Here is a 12,415-nt window from a genome sequence, read left to right as displayed (position 1 = left end):
ACAGCATTTAAGTGTTAGATAGCTGTTATTAATCATTGTAAATTCACCATTCTCTAACTGTGTATAAAATAAACAGCCTCCGATCGGAGAGTAAACCACCTAGCAGCAGCTTTAGCCACATTTAGGAAAAAATATACTCTCTGTCAGCGCTGTAACGTTTAGAGGTTCACTTTCTGTATTTTATAAAACAGTGTTTACGTGTTAGATAACCGTTGTTAGTCATTGTCAATTTACCATTCTCCAACTGCCAATCTAATATGGCATAAAAACAATGCCATACTTGACGGAGTTTGGCTACATCGAGGCTCACTGCAATAAAAAAAAGACATATGGAGCGACCAGACAGCAGGTAAAGCGGCGCACAGCTACAAACACTCACCCGGATTAGCATGACGGTCAGAAAGCTAAACAAATAACCTGGAAAATTATTTAAGTCTTCGAGCTGCGATGTAAGACGCTGGTTCTGCTCTCCTGTTGAACCGCTGCTACGCTACAGGTAGTAATATTTCACAGACGGAGCTTCGCTTCTGCTCCACCTGGTAGTGACTCTCACACCGAACCTGTTTAAAGCTGCAGCATCTAACTTAAAAAAAAATACATTTTACATACGTATTATGTATATGTAGGGGGGATCCTGGCAAAAAACAAACGTCGTCCTGCCAACTGGTGATACATTCACACTTACCTATGTTAGATGTAAAACAGCTGGCTAGCTAGCAAGGGCATGTTAGCAGCTAGTTACAGACGGAAGTGGTCGCCTTGAATCACAGAATGCAATGACAGAAAATAAAAAACACTACATACTTGATTGAATTGTCTTGCTATGACAAAATGTAAAACCTTGATTACTGTATTTAAGGCCAAATTAAATTTTTTCAATGAATTGAAGACATTTTAATGCCTTAACTATAGATATTATTTTAGATTTAACTTTAGAATTTCAGACTTTTTAAGGCGTTGATTTTAGATAGCTAAAGTTAAGACTTCGTAAGGATGCATGAGCGCCCTGTATCGGGTATGAAAACACTGCAAATTTCTGAAAGTTTTCAACCGTTCTGAAAACCCAGAAAATGTGGAAGTGCTCCTCTTCACTCCTTTTCGTTTTAATATTTGAAATAAAAATATTTCTCCAGTGGACTATTCCTGAAAACAACAACAATGAGAGGCGGGCTCTGAAAGCGTGACTGTGCCTTGTGGTTATCAGCGGCGTGAAAAAGGCTGATGTTAGTACACAAAGACGGATGACTGGTGACACGTGGAGTAAGAGCAGGTCAGAGAGGAGAGGCTCCTGAGGCGGCACACGTACACACACACACACACACACACACACACACACACACACACACACACACACACACACACACACAAACCACAAAGTAACTGTCGTACTTTATACACAAATACACACAGCTGTCAGGGGCAGACGAAGATCATTCACAAAACGCCCCCCGTCCCTCCTCCCTCCCCTGGGTATCACTGACACCATTTCTCCCTCTTCCGCAAACACTACCCTAGTATCTCACACACATACATACACACACACACAGTTGCCAGGAGGCAGCGTGCTGTCCATGTGGCCTGTGGAGAATCATTACTCAGCAGTGAAGACTTAAAAGTCGAAAGTAACCTTCCCCCTTTTTAACTCTTTCACATCTGAACTCCTCTTTGTGTTTTGCTGGAACTTCGTGGTGCATTCGCTGGACACAGATTATTTGGAAAAATGCTGTTCTGGTTGTCAGGACAACTGAACCTGCAGTAGCAGAATAGATTATTTAGGTTTTCCTACTAAGCCCGTATATCATTTTGCACATTAAAGAGACAATACTGTAGAAAATGTTTGTCAATTACTAGAATAAATATATGGAAGCATGACAGGAGATTCATGCTTCTGAAAATACAGACATTTAAAGCAAAAATCTATAACATGATCTAATTCATTTATTTGACAGTTATTCCATCTAACTATGTGGTTGGAACTTTATGTCATATTTACTAAAACTGAAACAAAATGCGTCAGAGGTTGCTGGTATGTTTACAGCTTGACGGATGTAGGCAATTTTCAATTTTAATTCAATAATTTTATTCAATGCAATAACATGTCATGTTATTACATTTCCGGCCAACTTTTAACATTTTTAACACAAAATGCAGCAGCACCCTTAGCCTTAGCAGGTTTCCTGGGGGGAACTTTGCTGTACTTCTAATGCTAACATCGCTAATCCTGTTAACACAAACCACCAACATAAAATGATAAAAGTCGGTTTTCAATTTCTATATCTTTTCAAAAAACTGATCAAAAAGTCCTGCTATACACTATTTTTTCTCCATAAAACTTTGACTTCACCTTGAAATGTGAATAATTAATAACTACTCAAGGCAAGGGAAGCCAGAAATAAATATTCAGAACAGTTAATTATTCTTAAAGAAGCCACGAGATTATGCATTTGCTGATCAAAGCTTGATAGAACCGGAGAAGAAAAAAACACCACCATCATTTCATCAGTGTCACTTTAATATTAAAAGTCAGAGTCAGTTCATAGAAAACAATGACCTTGGATACAAACTGATCTCCTAAACTGGTTTTTAGGCCAAGAGAATTAAGCAAAAATGAAAAGGAAAATTTTCCATAGAGCTTTTCAAATTATTTCTTTATCAATCAATATCAATAAATTTCCTAAGAAAAGGGATACAGCAATAATTAGCTGAATCCAAAATCTTCTCTTCAGGTTCACCGTCAGAAACTTTACCTAAAACCTCCATATTAAGCGATCCCTGATCATATCTTCACAGGTTCCCCCATAACATGAAGAACTGCCTATTTTAACGGTTCAGACACTAATTAACTATACATTAATACGCACAGAAGAAAACAGCTTAGCACCAGCACAGAAGCTAACATCTTCTCTTCGCTCTGAGGAGTCAGCGCCAAGGAAAACGACTACGCCTGGATTGGCTGCTTTGGAAACGTCAGCCAATATCGTGTCTAGTAATTTGGTCACTAGAGCATCTGCTCTCCACCATACAGAGTATTTCAGCTTCCCAAGCTGAATTTTCTTTAAAATATTTTATTCTTTATATAAAATAAAACTGTGAATCTGCAGATTTTCAGAGAATAATTTGCAGTTACGTTCCACAGGAAGATCTACAAATACTGATCATATACATGCACAGAAGTGTTATTTTTATCAATTAATTTATTTAGCAATTAATGAACTGTTAGCATTTTAAGGCTATTTTCACAACTGGTTTCAACATTTCTTCCATTTTCAGCTGCTGTGTTTTTCTTTCTTACTGCACTGTGTCAAATGAACCAAACTCTTTGGAAAAATATGTTCCCCTCCCTCACCTGTGGTGGCGCTGCACCAAGAACCACTGAAGAAAACAGCAAATAAACCTCTGAAGAAGACTTGAGAGCAACTTCCTTCTTCATAAAATGGAAACAAAAACAGATTTTAGTGGTTGTAGGATTTCTCTTTGGCAAAAGACCACAAGCTATTTCTCATGCTAGTTCTAAACTAACATGTTTCATTTGGTTGTATTTACCCAGAGTGCCCTGCACTACCGTCCGTTTCCTGCTTTTGGAGCGGTATCCGGTCCGCTTGGTGTTCACACGTACATTTGAACCACACCAGAGTTCACTTCATCCGAACCCAGACGAAGGTTTTCAGACGGACCACAGTTTGATTGCTCATTCATGTCTTCCCAAACGAACTGGACTTTCCAGACAAACTAATCAGAGTTCAATTAAAGTTGACTAAACATGTCTGGTGTGAATGCACCCTAAAAATGACAAACCAGAGCCTGGTCTGTAATCAGGTAAACCAAATTTAACCACATGAAGCTGCCATTACATGTTTTTCTGCAAGCTTAATCAACCACTTTGTGGTAGAACTCCTCTCTTGGTTGCATATGAACCAAGGGAGTTCACCGTTTCCCTTCATATCCTCAACCGCAGGGATTTCTTTGACAGGTACACCGCTGCTTCAGTTCATGCTCGATGTGGGATGGGGCATCCCTGGCGGCTCACTCTCCGCCGTGTGTCGGGCCGGGGGAACCACCTGGCGTACCGCCATCCTAAACAACCCTCACAACCGCCGTCTGTCAGGAACCCGCTTATGTGCCCGTCATGATGAAAACCCACAATATTAGCCCCTCCGCAGCCACTCAATTAACACATTAATCCATCGATTGCGTGGCCCAAGGCAGGTGAGAGGCACAATAAAAACATCCTCTGTGGGATTATTACAGGAGATACATCTGCAGCAATTAAAAGGCCAATCATGCTGATGAATGAGAAGCTTAAGCATTTAATAAAGCACACAATGCAACCAGGAGCACTTACTTGTAGTCGAAATAAAACAAGCCGCCACTTAAACTGAAGCCACTATGTCTAACAAAAGGATGGTATGAAGCACTGCCCACATCCAGATGTAGTTTGTGCAGCATCTCTACTAGCTTTTTTTTTGTTTGTTTTTAAACACTGTTTAAGATCATAGCTGTGAAGATAATGCGTCCTCCCCACCTGCAGTTCAGATGTGTAGGAAAACACTCGAATCTACAGTTACTGTGGGAAACTAGAGATTGACACTGCCTTTTTGCCTTCGTCTAAATTTCAGCCTCTGCCACCTTTTAGTAAGCTTAACAGGCTCAAATAGTGAAATTACCATCCTACGCTTCTGTCACCCATACAATATGAGTGTGTCCTAGAATATCTAAGCAAGAAGTGTTTGAAAGGTAGTTAGCGCATGTGAAAAACTTACATTGCAACTCCAGAGTCTCACACTGGATTTTACTGCTTGACATCATACAGAGTTAACAGAGTAGGCATTGACCGCTACGAGGTTCTCACGTTATGCTAGCCAGGCGTGTTGCAATAAACAATAAATCAATTAATCGCATGATCATTTAAAACATTCTCAATCACTTCTCTTTTTGCTCTCGTTTTACCAAAGCTGGATGACCAAGTCGTCACTGTGATGTTTTGGTCTCAACTAGCCTGTTGTTTACAGACTTCGTCATTCATTTGATTTGTTGTTCCTGTTGTTTTGTTAGTTTATTTTGGATATTTCGAATGTCTTCCAGTTCCAGTGTTAAATGTTCATTAGAACTTATAGTTTATTGATCTTTAAGAATGTGCCTTTGCATTATGAAGCCATTGAAAATGGTCTCAAAACAACAATATTATCGGTTACCACAATAACTTCTGGGGCAATTTATCGTACAGCAAAATTTGTTGTTATGGTAACAGTACTAATGCTAGCCTCTGGTAAAAAGAAAATACAGTAATATGATATAACACAATAAATTCTAGATTACTACGAGTGTCTGTCATTCGCAACCAGAAGTACTTCCAAACAATCAAATTTTAGGTTCTTGAGAGCAATAGAAAAGTGTATCGGTCTTCTTTCAGCTGACTCTATGGGCCCATACTTCTGAAACAATTCCTTCAGAGAAGTTAGAGGCAGCAATGAGTTTTTCATTTGGTCTTCAAATGTCAGTACCACAAGTGTAATTGTCCCACTGGTTATAAACTAAGCTTTATTCACGCAGAGTACTGGATGGTAATCCTCCAAATTTGCTGAATTAATAAAAGATTTCCAGTTTTTGTTCATGATATCCATCATCTATAATCATTTACCCTTCCAATGTTGGGGGCTGGTCCCCATTTCTAGCAGTCACTGGGCGAGAGGCAGAGTACACACCCTGCATACATCACCAGTCTATCTTGCACACACAAAGAGGACGAAACAACAATCCACACACATAGTTGATGCTTTCTTTTCCTCCCCTTCAATAACGTTTAGACACTGCAAAGGAAAAGTCTTTAACTCCAGTCCTTGAGAGCCACCATCAGTGTTGGAGCAGGGATGTATCTAGGGTTCTGTTTCCACAATGGCACCTTTTGGTGGATGGCCAAAAGCAAAAGTTTTTTTTGAGTTTTGGTCTCTTATTTTGGTAAAGACGTTTTGGACCCATTTACACGGTAAATGGATTTTGGCATCCAGTTTACATGATAAAGTTTTAGCCCCTCCTTTACACTGTAATAATGTTTTGGCCTCATGTTGCACACAATGGCATTTTGGCATCTTAATTACACTGTAACGATGTTTTGGTCGCTCATTTACACTGCAATACCGTTTTGGGTAGACAAAAATGCAAACGTTTGACAAAGGACTCCAGAGCGAAACTTGCTACAGACAATGCGAATTATGTCCATGTAATGGCAAACTCAAAACAGTTGGAAAATACTACATGCACACTACATCGCTTCCAATGTTATCTGAGTTTTCATTCAGTTGTCTACATGCAATTTCTTTTTTCTTGACTTAACTGGAAGTGGCCACTAGGAGTTTGGAAAAGTGCCCTTAAATTAAACTATACACAGCCTCAATACTGTTATCAAAATGGCAAAAATCTGAAGCCACCACCATACTTCTGAATGAAATATGCTTATTTGTATTTCAGCTCTTTCTGATTTACAACCTTGTTCGTCAATTAGCACAAGTTCAGCTCCCACACAATCATTAGTGGAGGACTCCAGCCTGGTAAAACCAGAGAAAACCAAGTGTAGCTGAATCGATTGCTCTCGGTACAAACATAATGACGCGACCGTTGGTGAAAACAAACAGAAATACAAGAGCCAAAAACTTGACCTCTGATACATTTTTGTCAACATAAAGTTGCAAAAGGAACTGGAAAAAAAAAATTGATTCGACTATAATTCCAAACTGAATCCATTTCCCAAAGTTAAAGTTATAAATGCAAATACGCAACTGTAAACTACAGAGATGATTTTTGGGGAAATGCCCACTGCTTTGTCTTGGTCATTAAGCAGTGATCTGGAAAACGTTTTAGCTGATACCTTATAGACAAACTGATTTGAATGATGAACAAAAGACATCATTTAAAATGCTTACAATTTTTGTGACTGATCAATCCAGGAAATCAATAAATCATTACGCAGTGTAGCGTTTGTCATCGCTTCTGGCAAGAACACAGCCCAAGTATTTGCATATCTGCTTTAAATTATTGTGAGCTGAATGCCTTTACAGCCATTTAACCGGCAATGCAAAAGGGCAGCACAGTACTGTAAGTGGAGGCTATTTACCTTGTTGTGATTCAGGAAAGCGGTAAAAATCCCTCATCTACATTGTTAGAAATTAAGTACAACAAAGTAGACAGCTAGGTTTTTGTACTGGACTAGTCTCATTGGCATTATAACTGAGAAAGTTCTGGAAAGTTGGGTTGGCCTACACTTTGGACATCCCTCAGAACTCTGTTCAATAAATCACCTGGAGATAGGATGAGTCTGGTGGAGTTGCTAATGTACCAAGACATGGCTGTCCACCTAACCCAAATAAACGTGGAGGAAGATGTTCTGGTCATTTGAGACCAAATCTTCCCGTTTGTGATGCAACACACTGTGCTTAGAAGACAACTGACACCTTAAAGACATGACTCCAACTGTGAAATACGTTGGTGGAAGCATCATGTTGTGGGCACAAGAAGACAGAGGCACTGGCTTAATGGGAATACAAACACCAGGAAGGAGATATGTATACTTGATTCAATTGGGAACCAAACTTGAAACATTTGTTCCATTTTTAGCTGGTGTGGCTCTCTTTCATGCAGCACTGTATGACACAGTGCTGCATGAAAAACCTGTTCTCCTCCTTGCCTGTGGTGGCACTGCACCAAGAACCACTGAAAGAAACAACACAAAAACCTCTGAGTCCAACTTCCTTTTTCATGAAAGTCTTAAACTTTATACGCATCTTAAGGACTTCTCTCATAAGAGTTAGAAAACCAATAGAAAAATAACAACTAACTTTGGCACTAGTGATTACAGAGCAGATGTTTGGCATTTAGTACTATATATATTGTAATTTTATGACTTTGTACAGTGATTGTATAATAGGATATATGGAATTATACAATTTATGTTTTATGATAGACGGCTTTATTAACTTATCCGCTATGGGTCAAGAGAGACAAACTATTTGAAGCTAAATCAAGTGCAAGGTATCTTTAATTAATGTGTTTTACACGTTATCCCTGTTATAAACTAATAACCTAAACTAAATGCAAAAAATAAATGAAGTGGCATCAAATTTTAGCAGTACTTGGATTTCTCTATTATTTGTAAAAAAAAACAAAAAAAAACACAAGCCATTTCTCTCACTGGCACGACATCTGAACATATACTAAAATATTGCCTAAACAAAGTACAGACCTAAATCCAATCAAGTCATGTTACAAAGAACGAGGAAAAACGTCTGCTTCTAGATGTGCAAAGCTGGTAGAGACATAACCCAACACACACTAAAGGGTAATTCTATTCAGCTTTGAATTCAAAAGCATGCCACACTGTTCAGATTTGTTTAGTTTTTGTAAAAGATCTTGAAAGTACGCATCACTTTATTCTATTACAAAACATATATTAATGTTTCTAGCTGTGACATGACAAAATGTTGAATAGGATAAGGAGTAGAAGGGCCTTTGACGTAAATATAAGGATAACCTAATGGAGCAGAATCCCCCATCAATTTTACTCCAGATATTCTAACATAAAAACTAAACATTATACAGAGCACGGTGAACTGGCCCATGACACATGAGGTGGAGTAAAAACACCACACAGACACGCCGAGGTGCAGGTAAGCACTGGGGACGTGGAAACCCTGCCAGTGGAAGTAAATTAGGCAATTGAAAACCCTACAGTTAAAAAAAAGAAAGAAAGGAAAAAGAAAGCTGTGACACTTGGCTGACACCTCGGGGTTTGCTTGTAAACAGAACCGCTGCCAGTCCGAGTGTCACATGGCGGAGGAGAAGACATTCGAGCTTGTGGGCCTCCTTCTGCACACCTGATCTGGAAACAGTGGAGAGCGACGCTGCAAACGGTGGTTACGTGACCACACCTACCCAATCTGCTGAGCTGGAGTCGGTGGACTTGGAGGGGCAAAAAAAACAAAACACACACACACACACACAAAAAAAAAAAAACAGACAAAACAAGAAACTCCTAGTGCACTGAAAATGATAGAAATGACTAAGAGAAGCAGAGAGAGGGAGGGTTCAGCTAAACACATGAATATAAACAAAAATAATACAAGACTCACAACACTACAGTCAGCATGCAAATTACTGCAGTGGGAGGAAGTGGGCAAAATTGTGCTCAAATGAATAGAACCATATCAATTTCTACCGTTTCTAGTGTTTATACAGCAGGCAATATTAGCGACCACATTAGATTTTTAAATAAATATGATATGCAATTAATGTTGTAAAAAAATAAAAGGGGGGCTTAATATTGTTTAAATGATACTAAAAAGACACCAAATGAGACCCAACGAATGTGGAGGAACACATTACCAGGGCAGAGAGGAGGGTTGGAGGGGGGTGCTGTTTTCTGCAGCCCTTCCATTACAGGCAATTATAAATGGCCAAGAGCGGAGGAGCAGGGAGCCAATCAGATCTCAGCTCGCATGTCAACTCAAGACCAACTGTCTCCTGGCTCTGACAGCAGGATTTTTACCTCCATAATTCAAATCCCAAAGCAAAGGCAATCTGCACTTTGCCAACTCGAAAGCGAGCGAGGCCACGTGAAAGGCGGCGGGGAGAAGCCGAACCGAGTCCGACCGAACCGAGTCCGACCGAGCCGCGTCCCCGGTCGGGATGAGTCATTAGCGGGTCACCGATCGCAATTTTGATCCGAGTGCGCACGGATTTAGTTGAAAAAGAAACGGTTTTCTTTCTCTTTTTTTAGATCTATTTTTTTCTCCCCCTGTGTAATTATGCAAATGTTTTTTAACGGTCATCGCTGTCATTTGCATCCTGTTTGTAGCCCTGACAGCCGCGGAGACAACTTTATTTACCCCCCTGTCCCCCTCCACACCCTCCAGAGGGGAGCTCAGGATCACAGACAAGCGGTGTGACCGCATATCCTGACAGTAAAAAAAGAAAGAAAAAAAACAGCAGGAGCTGCACTGATGTCAACACAGAAAGCTAGAGGAGATTTGAGAGGGAAGATCACCTCATCCCTTCCTCTATTCACACGCACACACACACACACAGTAATACACACAAGTTCTCCTCGCTAACTCTTGATCTACTTAGTCAAACTCCTGCCCCGCACCGAGCACACAACCCCGCGTTGACTTTCGCGGAATATGCACCACGATTCTCCCTTTAAACAACCATTGCAGGGCTGGTGTAGAGAGCAACAGAGAGGCAGCCATTTTATAGAGCTCTTGCTTTACAGACAATGGCTGATCCAATGCAAAATGCAGCTCAACGTTGCCTCTTCTCAACCACTTGCCCTGTCAAAGTGAGGCGAGAGCGGCAGGTGGGGTTTACCTGGTTCCTGCTGCCTGGTTGTCCAGTGTTTCCCGGGCTCATGGGAGAGGGGTGGTGGGTCCTTTGTTGCCAACCCGGATGGACCCCACCAAACTGACTGCTGCTCATATCTCCTACTCCCTTGTTGGCCCCTTCTTGATTGTTGTAGTCTCCTTGGGGGTAGTTGGAGTAGCTCCTGGCGGAGCTGGGGGATGTCAGGAGCTGGTTCAAAGTTGGCGTGGATGTAGGCTGCTGGTTCCCCATGTTGTACCTCTGGTTGTTGTAGGAGGCAGCCATAGCGGTGGTTCCTCCTGCTGGCTGCTGCTGCTGCTGCTTGCCTGGCTGCCCCCCAGCCGCCGGAGGCTGGTTGTTCCGCGGGGAGCTCATGGGCCCGTATCCCTGGCCCTGGTAGGAAGTCCTGTTTTGGAACGGGGTGTAGCTGTTGTAGTTGTTGTGGTAGCCGTGTTCGTGTGAGTTAGCGGGGTAAGGGTCCATCATGCCCGGCCCCGATACAGCTGCCATGCCAGGGCTTTGTTGTCCGCCATGTTGAGGAAAAGGGCCCCGGCTGTAGGGCTGGTTGTAGCCGTAAGGAGGTGGAGGAAAGGGTCCGGGGTGGTGGTGGCCCATCCCGGGCAGGTTATTTCCTTCGGGCCCGCCTGTATCATTCTGATTGCTGCTGTTATTATTTACCCTGGGTAGATTCCCGTTGCCGTTCTTCATGTCAGGATCCCCTCCTCCCCCAGTGTTCCCATCATCGCTCCCGTCCTGCAGCTCCTTCTGAACCGGAGATCCCGCGTCAGGTCCCGTGTCCTTGTTTTCATGCTGCTTCTCGCCCGGTACCGACTCGTCCTGTGGGTCCCGGTCCGGCTTTTTGAGTTCGGATGGCGGGCTAGTGTTGAGAGCAGCGACGCTGGCGACCTGAGCGGCCATGATATCCCCCTCTCTCTCGCCTCCACTCTTTCTTTACCTCTCTTTCAGCACGGCGACTCGCTCGCAGTTAAACTCCGAAGAAGCATTGGATAATAATAAAATTACATTTGTAACAACATACCCGTCGTCCCGGTTCATTCCCCCCTTGTTCCTCCGGTCGCACCGGTGTCCGGTAATCCACAGCGACCGCGTTTGAACTTCAAACACAGAGGGTAAAGTTTGTGAAAGAAAGAATGTATAAATACAGAGCCAGGGAAATGAATTTCACCGACACCAGTCACTGTGCCTTTCTGTGCGTGCGTGTGTGTTGGAGGGGGGTGGGGGGGTCTGTTACAGAACGAGAGCGCGAGCTAGAAATCAACCAGACCAGCACGAGGCTCCGCGAGACACAGCCATCTTACTGACCTGTCGCGAGAAAACTAAAACCCGGAGTGGAGCACAGAGCGAGATCTGGATCTGGATCGAGCTGGCTTCCGTGTTTACACTGTTATAGAGCAAACAGGAGGCAGAAGGCTCACTGAAACGGTTCAGGAAAGTGTTCCCTTCGTGAAAAAGTTAATCAACATTGAGTAATTTTCATTTTTAAAAAAATCACATTAAATATTAGATGTTAAAAAAACAAAGTTAATAGGCCAGTTAATCTGAAGCTGGATTTGTAAATTTAGTATGAATTCTAACTAGCATGTTCTGAACAACTCAACAAAAATTTATCAACAAAGTTTTAAGCAAAGGCTATGAATTCTCGTGTAAATGTGATTTATTGGTTTTGTAAATTTGGAAAGCACTCAAAAAAAGTTCCCACATTGTCATAAAGTTGCGTGTAGAAATTTGAAGAAAGAGATTCATGTAATACAGTTTGGAATAAGGCTATAACGTAGAGACATAGAAAAAGGGGAAGCGCTGTGAATGCTTTCCGAATGGACTTGGACAAATAGTTCCAGATTTTCTTTTAACTTGGCAACTTGTAGGCATATCATCATTTTGTTAGTGTTGATGATTTACTGCAGCTGGCAGTTTCTCTTCTCCAGCACAAAAGTAATTAGTTTGAAAGCACTACTTAGACTGGAGACAATTCAGAATAATGGCAAATTCCAAAGAACGCAGAGATGATCTGAGAAAGAAAAATAGAGATGCATACATGGGGAAATCT

At 41.6% G+C, this 12,415-nt stretch overlaps 1 protein-coding gene across 1 annotated transcript in view; it reads right to left on the bottom strand.

Annotated features, from left to right (window-relative positions):
• The window catches only part of arid1ab (AT-rich interaction domain 1Ab), a 70,463-nt gene extending 58,792 nt beyond the window's left edge, over positions 1–11,671 (bottom strand). The window contains exon 1 of the mRNA XM_014993273.2: positions 10,357–11,671. Coding sequence (XP_014848759.2) covers positions 10,357–11,265 — 909 coding nt within the window. The 5' untranslated portion in view covers positions 11,266–11,671. The remainder of the gene's footprint in view (positions 1–10,356) is intronic.
• Between the last annotated feature and the right edge of the window lie 744 nt (positions 11,672–12,415).

The sequence above is a fragment of the Poecilia mexicana genome, unplaced genomic scaffold (assembly GCF_051168715.1).
Source record: "Poecilia mexicana isolate PSO_F unplaced genomic scaffold, ASM5116871v1 scaffold_11, whole genome shotgun sequence".
In the NCBI taxonomy this organism is placed as follows: domain Eukaryota; kingdom Metazoa; phylum Chordata; class Actinopteri; order Cyprinodontiformes; family Poeciliidae; genus Poecilia; species Poecilia mexicana.
The sequence above is the reverse complement of the archived record's forward strand: the minus strand, read 5'-3'. Positions and strand labels throughout refer to the sequence as shown.